The following is a 24,527-nucleotide window of genomic DNA, read 5'->3' on the forward strand; positions in this document are numbered from 1 at the left end:
TCACTATTAATGTCCATAATGTTATTTGATCAATAGGAACCTAAATAACTAAATGTAAAGGAAAATGGCCCCAGGGCTTCCTTACCCAGCTGTAAGCACTCCTGTCTTATATGTTCTGCTGTCCAAGCCACGCAAGCCACTGGGTAAATCAGTTCACCTCAGAGGCAGGCAGAAGCTGGGTTATTCATAGGTCCTGTGCGAGGAAACCTACTGACTTGTGATTTGCAGTAAGGTTTTGTAATTTCATAAGTTGGCTGCGCTATTTACAAATCATGAAGAAATCACCATAAGCAAGTCATTTACATATATAATGTAAGGTACTCATGTCTCAATTTTTATGCAGTGATTGTACAAGGAAGCTATCAAACTATAAGAGCCGGAATGGAATTGGACATCTGGAGGTCTTAACCTTGTCTGTGTTCTGAGTTCACAGTTCTGAGTGACATCAATAGAAGTCTTAAAGTTCTCCTCCAGAGCAGGGACGTGGTTCATCCTGAGATCTGAGTTCCATGAAAGAATATTTGATTTATCTTTCTCTGACTTGCCTCTTTTGTTATAAAATAAGAATCAAGGACCAATATCAAGCTCCTCAAATTTAAATTTAACTTGCTTCTGTGTTTTTGTTTTTCCTTTCTATCTCAAAACTGTCGTTCTGAATTTGGCTTTATTACCCACATTGCCCCCAGGCTGGCCTAGCACACACATGCAGGCACAACCCAGTAGCATTTGGTAAGTGTCAATAGAGATAGGCTAGACACCATGAAAATGAGACTGATTATTAATAATAAAAAAAAAAAGCTAACTACAAGCTGAAAGTGAAAGAAAGCCAGTGTGTGTGCCCTGGATCTTCTCCTTTGGACCATGGTACTGACATTGAGGTTTTCAAGTCAGTCGTTGAGAAGTCTTTTCCATTCATACAATTAGGCAAATGTCCGTCTTCGTTTGTGACTGAAGTTGTCCTGATTTCAGATCCACTGTGCAACACCTCTCTCATTTTGTAGGTCAATAACAACGGCGTTGTCTCCTTCAATGTGCTGGTGAGCCAGTTTACACCGGAGTCCTTTCCCCTGACGGATGGGAGGGCCTTCATTGCCCCATTTTGGGCGGACGTGCACAATGGAATTCGAGGCGAGATCTATTACAGAGAGACCATGGACCCTGTCATCTTGAAAAGAGCCACCAGGGACATCAGGAAGTACTTCAAAGACATGGCAACCTTCTCTGCCACTTGGGTTTTCATTGTGACATGGGAGGAAGTCACGTTTTATGGAGGCAGCAGCACCACACCTGTAATAATTCAAATTTTCCACTTTCCACTTCATATTCTGACATCTAATTCTTGTCCATCTTCACTTCTGTGAAGGAGTCTAATTGGTAGAGCTGAGGAATGTCAGTTCACTTGAGTTAAACTAATGGGTCTTGCCACCCACTTTCCAGGAAACAGAGGGAAATATCAGAGTGAACCAGACCAGTCAGCTGTAATATTTCAGAAGATGTGTCAGCCCAATCACAATTCATTAGAAATGTCTAAAAAGAGTCCCTCAACCATATTCTTGCAGCAGGTGGCCTTCCTGTTTTGCAGTAGAGTGATCAAGGCACTGAGACCTATTCTAGGTCCCATGATCAAGGGATCCAGAGGACCTCAAGGGTCTATTTCTCTTGCCAGAGGCACAAAATGTTTCTCTCCATCAATAATTTCCTCCCCCAACCCTGCTCCATAAAATCTGGTAGAAAGAGATAAGTAAGGTGCTGGATTTGGGTACAAATGACCTGGCTCATTTTATTATGTTATGATATTTTTTTATTATGACCAGGGTTGATATTATTCATATTTGATGTTAATTAGAGTGGGCAGCTAAAGTGTTTCATGAATAAAGTTTTAACATCTGCTCTGAAATCCCAAATGAGCAGTCAAATAAGAAAGATTATCGCTGGCATTATCGTAGAGATAATCAACTTTCTACATAAAGGGACAGAATGTGGTTTTCAGGAAAGTCTGCAGCTTGTTTGAGTGACTTTGACAATGGAAGTTTTTGAAGTAGCAGACACATGCATCTTCAACTGCATAATGTTTCCAGTAAGCAAAGATAGTTTAAAAAGTTACCCTCCCCTTTCTTAGAATTATTTCTAATTCCATCTGTTTTCCCACTTCCTTGGGAAAATTGTTTAGGGGTAAAACAGAAACTCCCAAGTTAGAGAGAGGTTGAAAAGTGCTGGCCTTGCAATCTATAGCTTCGACACAATGAGCACATTGTGTTTTAGCACTTTCTGGCCAGAGCATCTCAGAGCACTTTATCTCTAAGAGGTCCTGCAGAACAGAAAGACACAAGTTTAAACAGTGGATGCATTGGTTAGAAATAACCTCTAAAGAAGCATACATTTCCCTCTGTCATGTTCTGGATCGCTAACGACTCCTCAGGTGATGTTTTATGTCCTTTAAGTCTCATATCTTACAGCTTTAGAATGTAGGATGCCAGCAATCGATAAATTTTAGTGTCAGTGGGGGAGAACAAGAGAAGGAATGCCCATCAAATGCTGACCACCATTTTTTTCCAAAAAACTTCCATTGGCAATAAAAATGGCAAGATAATTTAGATACTTTCTGGTTTGTACTTTGGAATGAATTTCTGAACGAGGTGAGATCTCGGTCTATGAAGACAAATGAGGAAACATCTAAGTCCTTTGAGCTCTGGGCCCGCCATAGCCGATGCTGTCTATGATAGAATTGCCCAGGTATGTGCCTTCATTCTAGAGCTGCAAGTGTCCATCCATCCCTCCCTTTGAAAAGTGCACCACCTGTTCCATAGAGGAACGTGGATCATCAGGCCAACTGAACACTGGCTTGAGAGATTTTTTTTAGAGGCAGATAGTGCCATAGAAGCCCTGTAAAAAGGGAAGGGGACATGTTTATTTCAAGGAAGGAAAAACAATACTTATTGAGGGCTTCCTATGTGCCCAGCTCTGTAAGAAGATATTCTGACTTATCATTTAAACCCCACAATAATGTTCCCCCAAGTGCTAGCTCCTATTCCAAGGTGAAATAACTTGCCCAGGTGGTAAGAAAAGGAATTCAAAACTTCCACGAAGCAGAACAGGGGTTCCCACTCACTAAATCCTCGCCTCGTTCCTCAGTGGTCCCCTCCAGGTATCATGGGAAGTCCTCTGAAGCAAAAAGGGTTTTTCAAGAACTGAAAAACAAGTTTTTACTGAAACAAATCCAAAACGTTTTTATATGAATAAAGAAATGTCTATGTGTAGGGGTATGTGACGGCGAGCAACAGTGTGTATGGGGGCTGGTGTGCATGCAATACAGTTAGCCTCAGGGTGCTGTTGAGATGGCTGGTTGGATTTGGAGTGACTTATAGGGTGGGAAATAGATTGCTCTCAAGAGCTGCTTGGACCACAGATATTCCCAACTTCATTTTGGGGGAAGAAATTCACTTCTGCAGGAGAATCCTGCTCTGAAAGAAGGTATAACTTTAGTCCTCTTGTGACCTTGACTTTGCATCTGCCTCTTGAACCTGACCCCACTAGTGACCTTTTAGCAATCTTGAGCTGACTGCTCACTCATTTTTGTGTCCTACTTTCCTCTTTTGTTAAAGGAAGTCAAAGAAGGAAGGCATATACCTGGGCAGCTCTATCATAGACAGCATCGGCTATGGCGGGCCCAGAGCTCAAGGAGAAAGCTTTTCTTTACTAAAAGGGCTTTTCTTTGCTTGCACCTTGCCCCTCCCTGGGACCTTCTAGAGTGGGGAGATCTGGGGCTTCCAAGATCCTCTACCCCAGTTTGATTACACAGGATAGGGATTTGGGTCTTCCTCTGAGTTGGACAGAATGTTAACTGGGATGGTATCAGGAAGCTGGAGAAAGGGCTAGAATTGAAAAGAAAAAGGTAAATGCAGTCTCTGCTTTCAACTCTATTTTTTATTTGCATTTCCTGAAAATCAGGGGTGAGGATTAGGAAAGGGAATTAGTAAAAAAAACAGAATTTGCTACAGCTTATTTCTGAGAACTCGTTGCAAGGTTTGTTTGAATCCTTAGCATCTCTGTCCTAGAAAGTTTAAGATTAAGACAGCATGGAATGACAGTGCACTGATAGACTGCGAGCTCTGGCTTGAATCCCATCATCAATGTAAGGGTCACTGTGAAGTGTCCAGAAATTATTTTCCTTAGTCCTCAGCTTTCTTAGCTACAGGGTGGGCATGGGGGCTGGAGGTGCTGCTCAGGAGCAGAGCACTTGCCCAGCACGCATGAGGACCTGAGTTTCATCCCCAGCACCTCCAAAATAAAAAAGGGGGTAAAAAAACGATGGGAGTGGGCCAAAAACATTGGCCATCTTAACATTGGTCTAAGTTACAGATGAGCACTGAGGATTTTACAGATAGAAAGCAATACATGAATGCTCAATTAGAGGAGCAATTTCTTCCCACAAAGTGCTTTTTAAAAACCACTTTCCAACTTCCATTTTAAAAAGGGGAGACATCTCGTCAAGATGTGTTTTCCAGGAATGGAGAGAGCACAATCCAGAGGACCATTTTAATCCCACTGACTAGCATTTGCTGGCTCTTCCCCCTCCCACCCACCCTGCTGTGGGAACAGGTATTTGCATCCCGTCCTGGCTCCGTGGCTGCCTATAGTTATTCTCATGCTGCCATCTATAGGTGCTCTCCTAATATCACAAGCTCAGCCGGGGCCTCTGAGTCTTCTGTCTGCTCCAAGACAGAGAGATGTGAGCTGGGCGCTGAGTCAGACTCCAGGTTTATCTCAGGCAATTTCTCTTTTAGACGCACCATCCCACATGTCTCACTTTTCCCACTGGAGGTGAGAACAAATTCAGAGAGAAGGCAGAGCTTGAGGGCCGGGCTGCAGAACAGCTCTGAGCTGCTTGGGGACAGGGTGGGGGGGACCAGTGGTGGGTGTGCTTAGTAAGAGGAGCTGTCCCTGAGGAGAGCACCTCCTGGGAGTGGCGTGAGACCATCCTATCCCCTCCTGTAGGTGAACACCTTCCAGGCTGTCCTGGTGTCTGATGGCTCCTATACATTCACGCTCTTCAATTACTATGAAATCAACTGGACCACGGGCACAGCAAGTGGTGGGGACCCCCTGACGGGTCTTGGAGGAGTGATGGCACAGGTAGGTGGTTCTCCAGGTCATCATCCTGCCCATCTAAACCACAGCAATCCCTGCTTTGCTGCTCAGCATCCTGGACAGAGTCCTGCCAACAGCTTTTAACTAGAGATGCTGGGTGATTGTGCAGGCGGACGAAAGGCTAGTCTTTGCTACGTGACCTGGAGGGTGGGATGAACTAGGCGAGTCTTTTGCACCTTGGATGGCTGCCCCAGGGAGTCCAGGGGAAGAGGGTGACTGGGTTTCAGATATGCTAAATTTGAAAAGTAAGACAATTGGACCAGGTAACCAACGGAGGTGGTGCATGTGCTCAAAAGTCTTATCTTCCTTTTGTGCTTCAGGCAGGATTTAATGGTGGAAACCTCACCAATTTCTTCAGCCTCCCAGGCTCAAGAACCCCTGAGATTGTGAATATCCAAGAGACCACAAATGTCAATGTTCCAGGCCGCTGGGCATTTAAAGTTGACGGGAAGGAAATTGACCCGGCCAACGGCTGCACCTCTAGGGGTAAAGCATTTCCTGTTCTCTGTGTTTGGTTTAGATTGACAGGCAGGCTTTTCAGCCACGGGGGCGGCCTCATTCGGATGCCTTACTCTTTTGACATCTCTCAGCTGGGTAATGGAGATCAAGGTAATTTTAGCATGCACATTCATCACTCTGGGAGCTGAAACTCTGCATTTGCTACGCTGCGGCTTTTTCCAAGTCCTTGCCTGCGGTGCGAACGCAGCCTTCAGTTCTGAACAACTCCAAAGTGGACCCAGATCTTGAGTGATTTCTTAGGCCGACGGACAGAAGGGAACCCTCCTGTTTAACATTATTTTTGTTGTTGTTGTTGCCATTGCCGTTTAAATCTTTTTTCTCCTTACTCTGCCATCTGCACTTTGTAGCTCTACAGGAGTGGGTGGTCTTGGAGTGTTGCCAAGTCCTGGCGAGGGGTAAATCCATACTTTCTAGTACAATTAGAAAGAAAGAAAAGGTAGCATAGTCTTTCAGTCAACTTCTCTTTAAATCTTCCCAGCAGCAGCAAAACATGCAGGAATCTGGGGAAAATCAAAGTTGGCTGTAGGTCTCTGTGAACAAGCTGTAGTTGAACCTCAGTGGGTTTCCTTTACATGGTCATCCAAAGTCTGGAGTTTTCTCTGAACTCTCAAGACCTCTTTGGATGTGCAAAATAGCCTTGGACTCTCACAGGAACATCTCCATTTATAGATATCTGCCTCTTATGTGTTCAAAAGTATTCAGAAAATGGGATTTCTGTTAATATTTCTGCTTCCAGGAGTAGAGGCTGTGGCAACTAGTAGAAGGAAATTGGGCCTTCCCTACTCATCCCTGTGTCCCCATCATCCATCTATCCATCCATTTATGCAACCATCCACTCCCACCAATCCATCTACCTACCCATCTACTCTACCTAGCTAGTCATCTAACCCATCTATCCCGCCACCTACCTATCCATCCACTCACCATCTCCAGTTCCATTCATCTATCTGTCCACCAAGCCAGCCAGCCAGCCAGCCAGCCAGCCAGCCAGCCATTGCAAGTTTCCAAAGAACATCTTGAGAGCTCCAGTGAGTGCCAGCTACTCTATTATTTGAGAAATATTAGCCAACTCTTTTCAAACAACCAGTAGTTCCTGGTGTACAACATTCTTCTTCTTTTTTGCCGTGCTAAGGATCGAACCCAGGGAGGGCCTCACACATGCTGTGACATTTACATTTCTTAAATTGAGTTTTCTTAATATGACATTTCTTAATATGGAGTCTTTGATACATTCCCTCCCTTATACAGGTCAAGATACTATAGACTTCCATGACACTAACAAGGTAGAAATGATAGCCACAAGAACAATGGTGACACAGTGTAAGACGTGAAAGACCCAAACACAAGGTACTGTGGAAACAGAGGGAGACCTTTAGAAACGTGTTTTTAGATCTCTAGGAAAGTTCTGATGTGGCATGAGGAGGCCTCTTCCCCTCTTTGGGTAGAAAGCATGGCCTACATGTTTTGGCAGCCCTGAAAAAGCTCCAGCCTACCTCTTGACTCAGCTTTAATTTGTTAAACACACAGAAAAACCATCTACACATGGTCTGAAGTGCCAGTGTCCCTCCCTTCCACTCCCTGCACTGTGGTCAGGCTTATCAAACCCCTTCCTTTGCCCCAAGGTGAGGTCATGTGTGAAGATGGCCTGCCTGGGCATCCTTGCCTTTTGGACTCTGTGAAGTTCCCCTTGTTCAGAAAAGAAAATACGAGTTTTGGAATTTGGCCAGTTTTAACCATATAGGAAAAAATCTAGGCCCAAAGCTCACCAGGAGTTCTGAGATAGTGCCCCCTTCCCTCCTGCAAGGGAAGAGATAGTGCGCCCTTCCCTCCTACAGCCTCACTTAGGTCCAGGAGAGAGACTCACCCCATACCTCATCATCCCTTTCCCCTTTCTGGCCTGAAACAAAGCCTGACAGTTTATAGACTCTCACCCAAATATCTCTTTCCTTTTGTCCAAGCATCACGCTGCCGACTGGCTGTGGATCTGCAACCTAAGTGCCCAGTGACAGCCTCTCACCTGAGTCTTGGGAATGAAATGCTGTGATAATGGAAAACATTGGCTTGCAGAGCCATGGAGTTGGTCAGATGCCAGCTGTGTACAAAGTCCCCACTTCGACTTCATTCTTTTCCTCCTGAGTTATGGGTTTGGGTTTCATACACAGGACAAATTCAATATCCTTATACAGACTGCTGTGCATTTTTATGTGCCACTGAATGTATATCAATCTAATGAGATTAGAATTTGGCCTGGGTGATAGCAGGAGATGCAATTCCATAGAACTGGTTTATTATATCATCATTTCACAAACAAAATTGTCACGGAGAGTCTACCTTTTGGTCCAAACCTCCTCTATTCAAAGGCATTTTCCTCTCATTTATTGGAAGCCTGAAAAAGCAGAGAGTGGAAATGATATTGAATGCAGGCTGTTACAATATATGCAGCCTTGAATTAGTGCCAAACAGTGTTGAGGATTGAAGGCCCATTTTAAGGGCTAATGTGTATGACCTAACTGGGAATGTGAATAAATCTATTATCTCGTTTTGGGGCACTATTCTTACCAGGCATAAAACATAATTGCCTGTTGAGACATGTTCCCGTTGGACACGTATAGAAAGGACTGTTCCGGAGGCGCCCATCCTTCTGCTTGAATGAAGCTCGTAGCCTTCTGTGGTTTGAAAGACAGTCAATTTTATGAAAATTTGAGAAATATTAACCAACTCTTTTCAAACAACCAGTGATTCCTGGTGTATGACATTCTTCTTCTTTTTTGCCATGCTAAGGATCGAACCCAGGGCCTCACACATGCTGTGACATTATTTACATTTCTTAAATGGAGTTTTCTTAATATTACATTTCTTAATATGTAGTCTTTGATACATTCCCTCCCAAAATTCCTCAGTTTACAAATGCTGCTACCTCTGTCAACATGTGTCAGCTCTTTCATAATAGCATCACTGTTCCCCGTGAAGCAGGGATGAGAAATAACATTATTTATATTTTACAGATTAGGAAAACTGATACACGTGAGAATTAAGTCAGTAGTCTTGAAAGTTGATTGCACAGTTGGGACCATTGCAAGTTCTCTTGGTTCCAACACTAACCCAGGATTAGATCACAGACCCCAGATCAGCGAAGTTCCTGTTCAAGTGAAGGTTGATATTAGCAAGTGACAAGTTTCAGGTTTTTTGGTGGAGAGATTATTTATTTAGGGAAGTTATTTTAAAGATGAAATGCCTACTAAAGGAAATGGCAGTGAATATTTTTATTGGCACATACCTACCCCATACAGCATCCTCCTTTTGACCTTGAATTTGTCAAGAATTCTGTCCAATGGATAAAGAGAAGAGAGTGTTGGACTTGGACAGGGCATAGAGGTGAAGGGAAGACAACTCATATAGGTGTAAACTCTGCCTATGCAGCATATATAGGATTCATGGGTCCTTGAAAGTTCTATGTAAGTGGTAAGCTCTTTCCAGAATCTTCCCAGGGAGCAGGGATTTCTATTTGTACCCCTGACTCCTGATTTGTGCTATTGATCTTTTTTGGCACCCAGAGGGCTTCCAACATACATCCGTTGACCGAATAAACAAATTAGCCAATAAATAAGCTATGGCTGAGTTACCTGGGTACACTGGGTTTTCTTTCAGAATACCCCTCCTTAGATTCCTGAAAAGAAGGAAGTGATTCCCGAGTGTCACAGTCTTTCACAGACAGAGGCAGTGTCTTTCCCTGAATGTGGGTTTGCTCACCAACTGCAGAGTTGGTAGTGCCAAGGCTTTGCCTGGATTCCGACACACTCACCATGGAATCTTGCCTTTAAACCTGAGCTGCTGAGTGATCTCAAGATGAATTGCTCAACCACTCTGAGGCCTCAGTTTCCTCACTTGTCAAGTGAGGGCAACAACCCCCCCCCACCCCGTTGTGTGGATTACATGGAATAAAGGATGTGGAGCATTTAGCCCCCCACCTGGCACAGAGGGTAAGTGCTCAGTAAATGTTGGCTCTGATGTCGTTATTCCCCAGGACAGTTCCTTCGGCGAGGGGAGGTGTTTTGGGATGACCTGAACTGCACCATCAAGTGCCGCTGTCTGGATTTCAACAATGAGATCTACTGCCAGGAGGCCTCCTGCAGCCCCTACGAGGTGTGCGAACCCAAGGGCAAATTCTTCTACTGCAGCCCTGTGGAGATCAGCACCTGCGTGGTGTTTGGAGAGCCACACTACCACACTTTTGACGGCTTCCTCTTCCACTTCCAAGGCTCCTGTGCCTACCTGTTGGCCCGACAGTGCTTGCAGACTTCCAGCCTCCCCTTCTTCAGTGTGGAGGCCAAGAATGAGCACCGAGGAGGCTCTGCCGTCTCCTGGGTGAAGGAGCTCTCCGTGGAGGTCAATGGTTACAAGATTCTCATCCCCAAAGGAAGCTATGGGAAAGTCAAGGTGAGACCCTTTCCATCCTTCCTAGGGAGATGGAGAAGTTAGAGATTCTTCAGCCTGGGGAAGATTTCCCCAAACGCACTAGTTCTGTTCGTCGTTTCTTCTACAGTACCAAAAAGATGCAGGCTCTTCCTGCTCTACAAAGACCTTTTAAGATGCTTTACTTAGCCAAACTTTATTTGTACAACAGCTTCACTAAACTCTCTCCTCAAAGTGTCCATTCATTTTTTCATTTAAAATAGATTAACATCCCTAGATTCCTCATGGGTACACACATAGGCACACACACAATCACACCGCTCAGAAGTAACAGGGAAGACAGGTCAGTTTAATTTCCCATGGACCTGGCTGTAGTCACATGGAAAGCCCTGACGATGGTGTCAGCACAAAGTGTAAATCTGGGATTAATAACTCTTATCCTACCCCATCCCCCATCCTGTTTGTCCAAGAGCTGTTGTATCATCTTCAGAGAGAGCCCCACATTGACTGATGTCTCCAGAGGATCTGGAGTAACCTTGCTGGTTTCCTTAGGGAGGCCTGTGTGGGAAATTCCCACGAAAGCTTTGCCCGAACACCACTCTACCAGAACCCACCATTCCCATGTAGAATAACAGAGAAGAACATGGGCCTCTGCTGGCCTGTTTAGCATGTGCAAATGAGGCTTGTCACTGTCCACCTGGATTTCAAGCAGAGGCATGGACAAAAGAGGGAGTGCAAAAAGCCACTAGCAATTACTCAATTTGTGAAGGCCCCAATTTTCATAATGTTAATGAAAACCTTGTTGCAACCATGTATTTATTCAAGCAAAAATAACCAAGACCACAAGGAGTTGATTGCGGCAACTGGTGCAATCCTTAATCCTCATGCATGGAGGCCTTTATGGAGATTACGAACCAGACTGATGTCAGTACAGGGATTTCTTTCTTAGGAAAAAAAAAAAAACTGCATTGTAGTTTTAATTGATGTAGCATGTCAAACAAAAGGTAGGACTGGGGAACTAATTCCACTTTTCCTGGCTCTGCCCTTCCAGGTCTCTGCAGCTTAACAGTCTCATAATTAAGAAAGTGAGCTCTTCCTGTGCTTGAAATGCCAGTTTGCTTGCTATTTGGTTAGCCTCTCTAGGGAGAGCCCTGTATATCGAATCAAAGCTAAGAGTTTGAGTGCAGAATTTTGCAGTTTCTCCATTTTAAATTTATACTGTGCGTTGAGCACTGTCCTTATTCTATAGGTAGCTGCTAGCCTTTCAAGCTACCCATTTTCACTAGCTTTCCTCTACTTTGTCTGTATTGTGAAGATGATGTGGATGATATCCGTAGTGGAAAAAGAAAGCTTCATGCTTTATTCCTACTTTCCATTTTGATTAAAATTCTTTTTCACTCACAGTCAGACTTTTTTTTTTTTCTAGAAAGAAAGGGGCACTGTCATTTCTTTCAGGCCCAGCAGCTCTGCTAATTTTGTGTGGCTCTGTTCCATCGTCCAGGCGTAGGGCACGGATTCCTCAATTTTCTGTAGCAACAGGGAGATGTGGATGTGAATATAAATGTTTCAGAAAGAAAAGGTTATGTGACTCCGACTGCAGGCTAACAATGGCTGCCTTTTCCTTTTGCCAAATGGTTTCCAGTGTCTTTGAATACACCTGCCCTGCTGGGGACAGTGGCTGGATGGATGGCAGAGTCCTGACCCAGGGTGATATGGGGACAGGCAGGGAGAGGGCTGGGAAGCAGGAAGGAGCCCCAGATGCCTGGGAGGCCACTGTCTCCTTCAGCCACATTGTGCCAGGCTGGGAATGGATGCTAAGCTCTGTCCTCCCGAACTATAGACCCCCTTTCTCCAACCCTGTCTCCAGATGCTGGGGTTAGGAGGTGCGTTCTGTCTATAGATTTTCCCCTGTTGAACTGTTCTCAGATAACAACATAAACAATTTAGAATTGTGTATGCTAATGAGGCCAGAGAAAGTCAACATAACTCAAAATCCGTATGTAACAAAGACCTCCTTCTAACTAATACTTGTAGATTCTCCTATTTTCTCACCAATGTAACCCAATAGAAAGGGAGCTAAGGCCAACTAGTCCACAGTAACAAAGAGCTCAGACTCTGGGGTGGGACCTGTCCAAATCCCTGGGTTGGGACCTACCCAAGTCCCAAGTAGCCTCTTGGATCCTCAGTTTCTTCATCTGTAAAATGGGGGTAGTTGTGTCTTTTGGAAAGCATGCCTGGGCTGTGCTCCAGAATGGGCTGCTGCTCTTCAGCACTGGGACAGAGACAGCAGAGAGCAGTGGTGAGAACTCAGCTTTGGAGCACAACTGGCTGGAGTTGGGGTCCTGCCTCCTGTATGTAAGTCACACCAGCCCTGATCCTCGATTTCCTCATCTGTAAAAAGGGAACATAATAAGGACCTTTAAATTTGTCATAAGTACCTTTAAATTTGTCACGAGCATTAAGTGGATCAGCCACATGTGCAATGTCCAGTACAAAGCCTGGTGCTCGACACGTACTCCGTGCACGCTGGCTGCACGTGGCCATTCCCATTGGAATCTCTTGAGATTCCTCTTCTCTCTCCTCGCCTTGCCCTGCCCACATCCTGGGAGAGACACTGCTGGAGAGGGAAGTGACTAGAACACAGGGAGGAGAAAGGAGAGCAGAGGGGTGAGGCTCATCTACTGTTGGTTGCTTAAGGCCTGGAGGGACGGAACAAGAAGTCACACATCAGGATCATCAGGATAAGACTTCTCCAAGAGCTCCTGTGCTGAGCACCATGGGACACAAGCCCTGGGGGCTTAGTGATGAGTGTAAAAGCAGGTGCCATGACACTCAGACCTGGAAAAAGGCATCAGCTGGGATGTTACCGACATCTACAGCCAACCCAGGTGTGAGGTCAGCCAGAGCGGGAGGACAGATGCAGGAAGCTGGGGGAACTGTGACAATACCCAGAGCCTGTCTATACCCCGGCCTCTGCCTTGAGAAACACAAGACTTTGCCCCTTGTTAGCCGGAGTTGAAGAGGACAGGGGAGCACTCAGCAATCAATGTATCTGGCATTTAAAATTTTATGAACCTTGGGCAAGACTTCTCCCTCTCCGTCCCAGCACAGCACAATGCATAATAATTATTCCATACTCTACCAGCTGTCCTTCCTTCATGGCATGGCTTTTCTCACCCTTGTAGACTAAGTTGGCCTAGAAATAAGGATAATTAGCAAACTCCTTAGCTTTTCTTTCTATGGCTCTCTGCAGGACAGTTTCCTAATGAAGCCTACTTTTTTGTCCCCTTTTCCCATTGCTACCATCTGAATATTTATGTCCCTTCCCATTCATATGTTAACATCCCAAACCCCCAAGGAAATGGTGTCAGGAGTTGGGATCTTGGGAGGTGATTAGGTCATGAGGGTGGAGCTCTCATGAATGAGATAAGGGGGCTTATAAAAGGCCTCAGGGAGCTCATCTGCCCTGCCATGTGAGGACACACGGAGAAGGCACCATCTATGAACCAAAAAAAATTAGCCCTTATAGACACTGAATTGATTAGCACCCTAATCTTGGATTTCCCAATCTCTAGGATTGTGAGAAATACAAATACATTTATGTTGTTTTGTAAACCACCCTTTTTATGGTGTTTTGTGATAGCAATCCAGTCACAGATAGACACAGACAGAAGACTTGTACCAGGAGTGGGGTGCTGCTATGATAAATACCCCAAAAATGTGGCAGCAGGTTTGGAACTGGGTAATGGTGGGAAGCTGGAAGAGTTTTGAGATGCATATTAGCAAAAGCCTACATTACTGTGCATTCATTAGGGTGAGTCTGGTGAGGATGAACTACCCACCAATCTGAGAGCTGCATGGGGTGTCTGCTATGGTAAATCTTGGATGCGATATTTACACGTCTACCGTCTCATCTTCTAGAAAACTCAGTAAGTAGCAGCAATGGCACCAGAAACAAGTGTGGGTCCAGGTCAGCCCAGAATGTTGGTTTTCACTTGCAGTCAAGCCCACAAGGGCTGTTCTAGGAATAATCATTCCATCCCAGCCTGTGAGTGTGAGGGTCTAAAGATGCTAGTCATGGTAAATGCGAAAAAGAAAATTCTCTCTCTCTCTTGGAAGCTTTTCAAGCCACCTGCTTATATTGTTTAGCCACCTGGGACTCACTCTTGATTCTTCCCCATTTCTCATTCCCACCAGGGCCACTAAGTGGGCTGCTTAAGCTCGTGCCTCCCCCCTCCCATCCACGTCTGGTCTGGGCTCTCATCCTGGTCCTCCTCCTTGACTCTTGCAGCAATTGTGTCTGGGTTTCTTTCTTCTCACCTTGACTTAGTTCAATAAGTGCTTCTTGCTGGGCAGCATGGACTTTCTAAAATGCAAATCTGTCATTTCCTTGCTTAAAATCCTTAAGAGGCTCTCCCTGCACAGCAGAAGTTCAAGCCTTGTGTTGTATTTTCATGTCTTGTTTTTAACATGGTTAAAAGGCCCTCCACAGTCTGCTCTCAACACAGAAGCAGAGTGGCTCCCGTAAAGCAGAAGTCAGTTTGTATTGCTCCTTTTCTCTAAACATCCTCTTGGTTCAAAGTCTTTGCAGAGGCTGACAAGCCGCCCCTGTTGTGCTACTCTTCTCCCTCTGACATCAGCTACCATGGCCCTCTCCTGTTCTCTCTGCTCCAGCCACACTGGGCCCCCTGCTCACTCCCACCTGAAGACCCACTGATCCCTCCTTGTGAGCCCTTTTCATGCCAGATAACATCACAGCTGCTTCCTCATCTCAAAATTCCTCTTCCTACAGAGCTCTGCCCTGATAATCCTTTTTTTTTAATTGGAGACCCTTTTTCTTAGCTCTTGTGGTCCACAGTCCTTGCTTGACTTTTTTTCTGTATAACATCAACTTGACATAATTAAGTATTTTACTCATTTATGTTGTTTGTTGAACCTAAAATATAGGTTATGAGGCAGGTATTTCCAACCCTTAGAACAGTGCTTGACTACAGGAGGCCTAAGGAGATACTTGCAGGGTGGCTGGGTCTGGCCTAAGTCTTCAGCTTCATCTCTGGCCATCAGTTCCCCCTGAAGTCTAGAACACCTGATGCCTGTCCCCAGCCCACATAGCTGCCTCTAACACCTGCCTTTATTCTGTTGTTCTGGAATTCTCTACTCCACCCCCCTATTCTTGATCTTCCTTTGGCCACTTCTGTTTATCTTTAAAAACCCAGATCAGATTTAACTGCCTCTAAAAACGTTCTATGGTTCCCCTAGGCTGGATTAAATGTTCATTTACCGTTCTCCCATTGCATCATTTATCGATTTATATTTTAAACCGTCTACTATAAATATCTATTTGTGTTCCTCTTCTGCAGTAGGCTGAGGGCTCCTTGAGGAGCAGGAGTAATCGTTCTTTTTCAATCTTGTACTTCTCAGATCCTGACATAGTGCTTGGTACCTAGCAGGTGTTCAAATTTGTTGTTGTTGTTGAGTAATTAAATAACGTTCTTCTCATATCATAAAGTTATGGGACTTAGAGCATCGTGTCAGGGTGGCCTCAAAGCTCAGCTGAGCCTAGAAGTTGTTCTATTCACATTTCAGCTAGAAGCAGGGTCAGTAAATATGAAGAGCAGTAACGGGATCTTGGAAAATGTGTGACCACCTGAGACTTAATGGATCTTTAGAGGAATAAAGAGAAAACCAAGGTGATGAGCCTTTCAAGAAAAGGCCTAGAGCTGTCCGAGAGCCAGCTAGGACTGGGTGACAACCACGCAGTCCCCAGAGGAATCCACAGTGGCACTAGAAATGTCACAGCTATCACAGTTCAAATGCATAGTGCTCTGGTGGCCCACATCCAGAGGCTCTCTAGAATGTTCTTCCAGGCTTTTGCCAGAATAAGAGGTAAGCCCACTGGAGCCTGGACGTTGGGTAGTCAGTCTCTCTGGAACATGAGTTGCTCTGCCCTCCTTTCCTGACCTCGGCTGGAACCTCTTGCCGGGCCACCTGCTCACCTGCCTTTTACTGTTACTGTTGTTGGCAGGTTAATGACCTAGTGACTTCTTTGCCTGTCACCTTAGACTTGGGGGCAGTGAAAATCTACCAGAGTGGCATGTCTACTGCTGTGGAAACAGATTTTGGGCTTCTAGTGACGTTCGATGGCCAGCACTACGCCTCCATTTCCGTCCCAGGCTCTTACATAAACTCCACCTGTGGGCTTTGTGGGAACTATAATAAAAACCCACTGGATGACTTCCTCCGCCCTGACGGCAGGCCAGCCATGTCTGTGCTGGACCTGGGCGAGAGCTGGCGTGTCTATCACGTGGACTGGAAGTGTGACTCCGGCTGTGTGGACAACTGTACCCAGTGTGATGCTGCCACCGAAACCCTCTACTTTGGCTCTGACTACTGTGGCTTCCTCAACAAGACGGACGGCCCCCTGTGGGAGTGTGGCACCGTGGTGGACCCCACGGCCTTTGTGCACAGCTGCGTGTATGACCTGTGCAGCGTGAGGGACAATGGCACGCTCCTCTGTCAAGCCATCCAGGCCTACGCTCTCGTGTGCCAAGCTCTCGGCATCCCAATCGGAGACTGGAGAATCCAGGCTGGGTGTGGTAAGCTGGTCCCCCATCCCAGTGAGAGGTCTCTCTTATGCAGCCAGCAGGGCCAGGGTGTCAAGGCTCCTCCAAATGCCCTTGTTAAGACTTGCAGCCCACGAGTGAGGGGGAGGTGAATATCACAAATCATAAAGAATGAACTGTAAAAGGATCTTTACTGTTCTCCTACCTGATAGCAGAGCCAGGAAACAAGAACTCATTGATGAACAAAAATGATCTGGAAACAGGAAATGAATGGCAGGAATCTCATGGCTGGAGGGAGGCCCCATAGCAGGGGGGAGCAATCCCAGAGCTGAGCCAGAAGGCGGGATTTCCAGGCGTAGAGGTGGTGTGCAGACACTGGCTCCGGAAAATGGTTCGCCTCCCAAATGGATCCCACACCCATTGCTGCCTGGCTCTTCCTCCTCCACTTTTAGTCTCCTTAGAATTTGTGCCCTTTGCTCTGGAGCATCTCAGCTGACCTGCTGTTGCTGGTCAAAGAAAGGGCTGCAGAAAAGAAGTAGACTATGCCAATATAGAAGCCCTTTTTCTGAAATGCTAAGAGCAGTTAGAAGCCCCAAGTTTGGGAAAAATCCGGGTTCTTTGAATTACACTCTGGATTAAGCCTTTGGCACCATTTAGTTGTCTCACTGCCCCCCTCGTCCCATTTAAATCACTTTCTTTTCCTAGTAATGTAAAATTTTTAACAAAACAAAAACAACACATTTTGTTTCCTATGTGACCCTGGGTTTCCTCCATTTGAGTAAACAGAAAATTGTAATCCGTGCATTTGAGAATGCTATGTAGATGAGAAGATGTGAATTTCTTTAAATACAAGGCCAGGGAGTTTTATCCCCTCTAAGTATAGGTTGTATTCACATAAATCATCATCTATCAGATTCAAATCTTTGAGTATTGGTCAAACTACTAAGTGACAGTGTATTTTTCTTGATATGTGACTGACCGGACTCTGTTATCCCAGAGCAGCCATATCATGAGTTGAGTTGAAATGGAATACAGCTTCTCTCTGATCCTTATATAATCCAAGAACATTCAAACTGCCCAACTAAATTTTTACGTAGAATGCCTATTTTTTTTTTCTAGTAGCACTTCTTTCCCATCTTCCATAGTTCTCTCTTCTCACTTTAGTAGGATGAATTATATTTCAACTCAGAGAGCTAGTTTACTAGGCCCCTGAGCCCCTGCCTGCTGGATTCAACTAGACTGAAACATTTATGTAGTCTTGGATGCTCTTAAAATAAGGATAGAAGGTTTCTAAGGCAAGAAGAGCCTTCAGAAGGCACCAGCTCCTATCCCAACTCCTGGAGGAACAAGGCACATGATCTTTGCAGCTAACAGCTAGGGCTCTTTCTAATATTTAATATCCCAGGGAATTCATTTCCACAGTCTGCTTTTACATACCTAGGTATTTTAAGCACCTTCCTGTTTGAAATTTATGTTTTTAAATTACTCCCCTAACAGTTCCATTTTCCATTTCTCCTAAAAGTGGCATTTATTTCCTTCTAAGAATGAGCCAGGCTCTTCTTGAAAATCAGGTCAGCTCATATGTCCATCCATTGAAGATCTGGAAATATCTTGATGATTATAGATCACCAAGTAGTAGCTCTATATTAAGTTAGTCTAGTACCAGTGGTAACCTGATAACCTGGTAACTTCAGTGATGATCAAATTCAAGTAGAAATTCACAATCCAATTGTGGCGCTGTTATTAGGAAAGCAGTTGAGCTGGTTGTTATAGATGTCACCTCACAGTCTCTGTCCCCATCTGAGTCGCCCTGTGGCCCTCACATAGGACTTTAATGATCAGGAAGAAACATTCTTTCTCCGGGCCCCTGTACTTGTCGGATTCTGGCCGCTTGGCCCTCTGGTCCACTCACCTTGTGACCACGCTCTCTTCCTTTCCCCTGCGTCAGTGTCCACCGTGCAGTGTCCGAGTTTCAGCCACTATTCTGTGTGCACCAGCAGCTGCCCCGACACGTGCTCGGACCTGACCGCCTCTCAGAACTGCGCCACGCCGTGCACTGAGGGCTGCGAGTGCAACGAGGGTTTCGTCCTCAGCACCAGCCAGTGTGTCCCCCTGCACAAGTGCGGCTGTGACTTCGATGGCCACTACTACACCATGGGGGAGTTCTTCTGGGCCACGGCCAACTGCACCGTGCAGTGCTTGTGCGAAGAGGGCGGCGACGTGTACTGCTTCAACAAGACCTGCCGCAGCGGGGAGGTGTGCGCCGTGGAGGACGGCTACCAGGGCTGCTTCCCCCGGCGGGAGACCGTGTGCCTGCTCAGCCAGAACCAGGTGCTGCACACCTTCGACGGCGCCGCCTATGCCTTCCCCTCCGAGTTCTCCTACACCCTCCTGAAGACCTGTCCTGAGCGGCCCGAGTACTTGGAAATCGACATCAACAAGAAGAAGCCCGACGCAGGACCTGCTTGGCTACGGGGCCTGCGGATCCTGGTGGCTGACCAGGAAGTCAAGATCGGAGGAGTCGGGGCTTTGGAAGTCAAGGTAAGACTCCTTGGTCCCTTTCAGTGTCTTCCGATGAGTCTCCTCAAGCCAAGGAACTTGTCCTTCTCATCAGGCTTTCCGCCTCTGCCCAAGAGTGGATTCTAGGAAGGGGACGGCTCCCAAATGGGAGCATCTTCTCAGGAACAGCACCAAGTAAGAATCTCAGGAGGAGCGATGGAGCAAAGCTGGAATTTCTTGAATTAGACAGAATAGGACTTGTTCTCCACAAGAGCAAATGCGATACAATGCCAACTATGTGCCAAGCACTAGTCTAGGCCCTTTCCAAGCACTATCATACTTAACCTTATGCAGCAGAAAATATTACCATTTTACAGATGACATAACTGAGTTCCAGAGAGGCTAAGTAACTTTCTCCAGGAACACACAGCCACAAAATGGGATTCAAGCTCACACAGGCTGGCTCCAGAATCTATGCTCTTAACCTTGTACTGTACTAACTCTTCTACCTGTAGATGAGAAGCCATGTGGGGACATATGAAGGATACCTGCTCTGATGCCTCCCTCCCTCTGACCTGGTCTAAAATACCTACTTCTAGGCATCCAGACTCAGATCATTATTAGTTCTAGAAGGAAGTCATCTAGTGAAACTATTTTCATATGAAAATCCCAAAGGGCCAAGTGAGGGCCCCACAGCTCAATGAGGCAGAGCTAGGATGTGTGTGTGTGTGTGTGGGGGGGGGGGTAATCTCTGTCCTCCAGGCTAACATGCGTTTTGTGTATCATCTGGTCTAGAAAACAAACGTCAACACAGTGCAGTCCAAGGAGGTGATAACATACACTGCCACCAACTGAAAGGGCTCTGTTTTCATTCCCACTGACAAGAGATTAATTTGGTAAAAGAATAGTGAGAGCTAGATGGGTGACGGACAGTTAGACCGTGAGATACACGCTCTGCATGCCCCAAGGGACTGAGGCATAGGAAATGTAAGACTTGAAGAGAAAATGGAGCTGTGAAGAGGTGAAGAGGTACCCAAGTGGAGATGCGGGGCAGCAGGAGGATGCCATAGATCTGAAACAACTTTTGCTCACAATTTTATTAGTTTGGAGCTAGCTTAGGGTCTAGAAAGCACAACCATGAAGAGCAAATGAGAGTTTCCAAAGAAAGTGATGAAAAAACAGTTGTGGTTTCCATAGACCATCAGCTTCTTGATGTTTCTCAAGAGCCAGTCACCCGGCAGAGCTGTGTCTTCATTCCACAGCCTCAGAAACGGTGGCTGCTCTGTGTGTCCATGGAATTGATCACAGTGCTTTGATTTTTCAGTTGAACGGTCAGGAAGTGGAATTACCGTTTTTCCATCCTTCGGGGAAGCTGGAGATTTATCGAAACAAAAACAGCACGACAGTGGAGTCCAAGGGCGTGGTGAGCGTGCAGTACTCGGACACAGGCCTGCTGGACATCCGCCTGTCCACCGCCTACTTCAACTGCACCGGCGGCTTGTGTGGCTTCTTCAACGCCAACGCCAGCGACGAGTTCTGCCTCCCCAATGGCAAGTGCACCGACAACTTGGCGGTGTTTCTGGAAAGCTGGACCACGTTCGAGGAGATCTGCAACGGCGAGTGCGGGGACCTGCTCAAGGCCTGCAACAACGACTCGGAGCTGCTCAAGTTCTATCGGAGCCGCTCCAGGTGCGGCCTCATCAACGACCCCTCCAACAGCTCCTTTCTGGAGTGCCACGGGGTGGTCAACGTCACCGCCTACTATCGCACCTGCCTCTTCCGCCTGTGCCAGAGCGGAGGCAACGAGTCGGAACTCTGCGACTCGGTGGCGCGCTACGCCAGCGCCTGCAAGAACGCCGAGGTGGAGGTGGGCCCCTGGCGGACCTACGACTTCTGCCGTAAGTTGGGCTGTGCCACGTGGTGGGGGGACCCATGCCACACCCTCGCTTCTTACTCAGGACTCCTCTTCCTGGTGGGACTGAGCCCAAGGGCAAACAATGACTGGTATACCTTCCCCAGTCCCCTGTGCCCCTCCAAGGCCCCTGGTCCCCAAGCTGACTCTTTCCCACCTTCGTTTTCATTTCTCATTCCACAATACCTTTTCATCGCAGGTGGGTCAGCCAGCCTATTGACTCATAGTTTTATCTAGCGAAGGGTACCACATGTCAAAGAACTAGAAGGCTTTGTGATGGTTCTGTAGGTGCCTTCTCCCTAGCAAAGAGGGGCTCCATTCATTTTGATAGGAGGTGATGGGTCAGGGAGCCTTTCAGGGTGTGGAGATTAGCACCACTCCCTGGGGGCACACCTGACAATGGCTACTAAGTGCATCCCATGTTGCTGGCTCTTTGTTTTGTCCCTAGAGTACCTGACCCCTCTCAGCAGGGCCTTGGCAATACTATTAGTCCTTAGAATAACTGCTGGGAAGAGCTGAGTCTGAATACCCTTGCTTATCAGGAGTAGCACAAAAGGGGAGAGGAGTAGCTGGGGGTGGGGGAGCCCGTATCTGGAGCAAGAACCGCCTCACCTGGACTTCAGCACACATCCTTCTCACCAAAAAGTTCAGCCCTAAACCATTATGACTGCATCCTCTATATCTAGTTATTTCTCTTATTGCACTTCTTCCTAAGTTTAACTTTTTATTTTGAAATAGTTTCTAAGTTCCATAAAAGATGCAAGCATACCCATATACTCATCACCCAGATTAACCATCATTTACATTTTGTCTCGTTTGCTCTCTTCACTCCTCTCCAACTGATAGTAATTTGCATACATACAGCACTTACTGAGACCAATACATATATACTCAGTACTACACATACTCTCTGTTTGAGAGTAAGTTACCTCTTGTGTTAGCTTTCTGACACTACATGTAGCAAAATACTTGAGATAATCAACTTATAAAGTGAGAAGGTTTATTTGGTTTCAAAGATTTCAGTACATGATTTGTTGGCTCCTTTGCTTTGGGGCCTATGGCAAGGAGCATATGGGGGAGCAAAGCTGTTCACCTCATGGTCAGGAATGAATGAGAGAGGAAGATGAATGGTTAGGCTCCCACTGTCTTCTCTAAGAACAAAACTGTAGCGATCAGATCATCTCACTAGGTCCCACCTCTTAAAGATCCCCCCTCCAATAGCTTCCGTTAAAGGTGACTAAGGCTTTAAAATATGGGCCCTTTGGGGACATTTCAGATCCAAACTATAGTATCCCTTTACACCTGAATCTTCAGTGTGTGTTTCCTTAGGGTAAAAACCTTCTCTTACGTAACCACAGTACGGTGATCAACCTTAGGAAACTTTACATGTATACCATAATGTAACACCTATATTCCAGTTTTGTCAACTAACTCAGTGATGTGCTTTATGGCTTGTTTTTGTTTCTGCTTTGGCCTTGGTACAGATCTAGTCTAGGGACACGTGTTTTTGTTGCCATAGCTCTTCAGTCTCCTTCAATTGGGAACAATTCCTTGTTTTTCACTATGGCTTATGATCTGGGCAGTTTTGAAGGATTCGGCCTTGTCTTTTGTAACAGAATGTTCCCTTGGGGTGTGGTGTGCCCTCATGTGAGCTTCAGCTCACACCCCCACCCAGCGTCCTGCACGGGTCACCCATGGGTTTTCTCATGGGCTCTGAGGGTGTGCAGAGGAGTACTGTGTCCTGCAGCCCACGCTGGTGATGTGCCTGCTGGTCACCGGGCCAGGGGTTGTCAGATGTCTCCTCTCTGTAGTCTCTGTGCTTTCCCTGCCACCAGCCAGCCAAATGGCAAATATCCTGTTGTTCACCAAAATCCCCATCCTTGATTCAATGTTTGTTGTTGATTTTTGTTTGTGTCAATCTTTTGCATGATGACTACAAACTGGGGTCTCCAGCTGCAGTATTGTCCCTACTTTTTCCAGCCAGCAATTGTCACCCCAATGTGAGCAAGAGCCCTAACTCCGTCTCTCAGCTCACGCAGTCATTCATTCGCACCTCTCTTTGTCTCTATTTCACTCTCATCACTGTGGATGTGGATTTGTATTTTTTCCAGTGGCTTCTATTTTGTATTACATTTGTCAATTATTTGGGGGTGTTAAAACTGTTCTGGATTTGGTCTTTAAACTGGCTCCTGTGTCCTTTTGGCATGCCTCTCATTTTTTTCTTTTCTTTTCTTTTTTTTAGCAGTTTCTTACTTTCTGACATAACTCGATGCTCCACATTCATCTCTCAACCTGCTCTGCCCCATGCTGGAATCAGTCATTACTCCAAGAAGCTCTGATTCCTTTTCATGGGGAGTATTATTAGAAACCAAGACGGGGGTATTATTAGAAACCATTGCTCTTGGGTGTCTTTGCTTTGTCTCTAGGCCCTTTTGATAGACAGAGCTAAGAATTAATATGCATACACACATTACACACACAGGCGCACACACATCTTTTTGAATCTCTGATTTTCTGAACTTAGGAAGTCCAATGAGCAGGTGGAGGGGTTGGTGGCTGCCATCTCAGCAGAGGGCAGCTGTCTGTGTCCCTGATGAGCTTTACCCACCCTGGAGAGGCATGAATAGTAGATTCTGTGAATCCAAAACAAGGCTCTGGGAACATGCTCTTTTTATAAAGTCAGGAAAGCCACACCATTTTCTATTGGCCACCACACGTAGTGGGATCTTGTGATGCTTTCCTAGAACATTCTCTAACCACTCTGAGCACCCTCTTTTGTCCCATCTCCAGCTTACCTAACATGGTCTTCACCCTTGTGTTCACACCCAGCTTTCTAGTTGTGTTTCACTCAGGTACCGAATTGCTGAGCCTCCCCCATGTCAAATCTGGTTGTTGCAGACTGTTGGTGGCCATCCTTTTGGACAACTAATTCCTACCTAGCAGGGAGTGTTCTGGGCTGTTTTTGTACTGCAGGGAGCACAGTTTGTGTGTGCCAAGTTAGCCTGGTGTGATGGTGGTGGGCCTTCTTTTCCGGGGTGTGATGGCAGCTGAGCAGAACTTGTCACTGTGCCTCGTTTGTGCCAGTGGAACTAGAGGGATCCCTTGCAAGTGCCTTTTTAGAGAAAGATTGTACAGCAGCAGGTACGTGGCACGTGGGTGGAGGGCCAGGGCTCACACTTGAAATCTTCCAGAAGTCTCTTCTACTCTTGTGCACTTGGGTCTGGCAAGAAGGACTGAATTGTGCACACATGATTCATGGAGTCTCCAGGCACTGAGGGGTTAATACAGTTGAGTTCTGCAGAATGGGGATGGGATTGAGCGACACCTGCAGATCGGGAGCACCATCTTCTCTGCACTGCTTCCACATTCAGAATTTCCTACCACCCCTCTCTTTGGAAGAGCCAGGCTGTCCAATTAAGTAATTTCACAGAGTCATTTCAAAGGCGGGGGGAAGTTTTATTACTCTACGTCTG

At 46.1% G+C, this 24,527-nt stretch overlaps 1 protein-coding gene across 2 annotated transcripts in view; it reads left to right on the top strand.

Annotated features, from left to right (window-relative positions):
• The window catches only part of Tecta (tectorin alpha), a 66,847-nt gene that overhangs the window by 5,059 nt on the left and 37,261 nt on the right, over positions 1-24,527 (top strand). For both annotated transcript variants that reach the window (XM_026403487.2, XM_026403488.2), the window contains exons 3-9: positions 1,002-1,289; positions 4,996-5,133; positions 5,469-5,634; positions 9,692-10,104; positions 16,106-16,676; positions 18,592-19,184; positions 20,467-21,040. In XM_026403487.2, coding sequence (XP_026259272.1) covers positions 1,002-1,289; positions 4,996-5,133; positions 5,469-5,634; positions 9,692-10,104; positions 16,106-16,676; positions 18,592-19,184; positions 20,467-21,040 — 2,743 coding nt within the window. The remainder of the gene's footprint in view (positions 1-1,001; positions 1,290-4,995; positions 5,134-5,468; positions 5,635-9,691; positions 10,105-16,105; positions 16,677-18,591; positions 19,185-20,466; positions 21,041-24,527) is intronic.

The sequence above is a fragment of the Urocitellus parryii genome, chromosome 4, assembly GCF_045843805.1.
Source record: "Urocitellus parryii isolate mUroPar1 chromosome 4, mUroPar1.hap1, whole genome shotgun sequence".
Classification (NCBI taxonomy): Eukaryota; Metazoa; Chordata; class Mammalia; order Rodentia; family Sciuridae; genus Urocitellus; species Urocitellus parryii.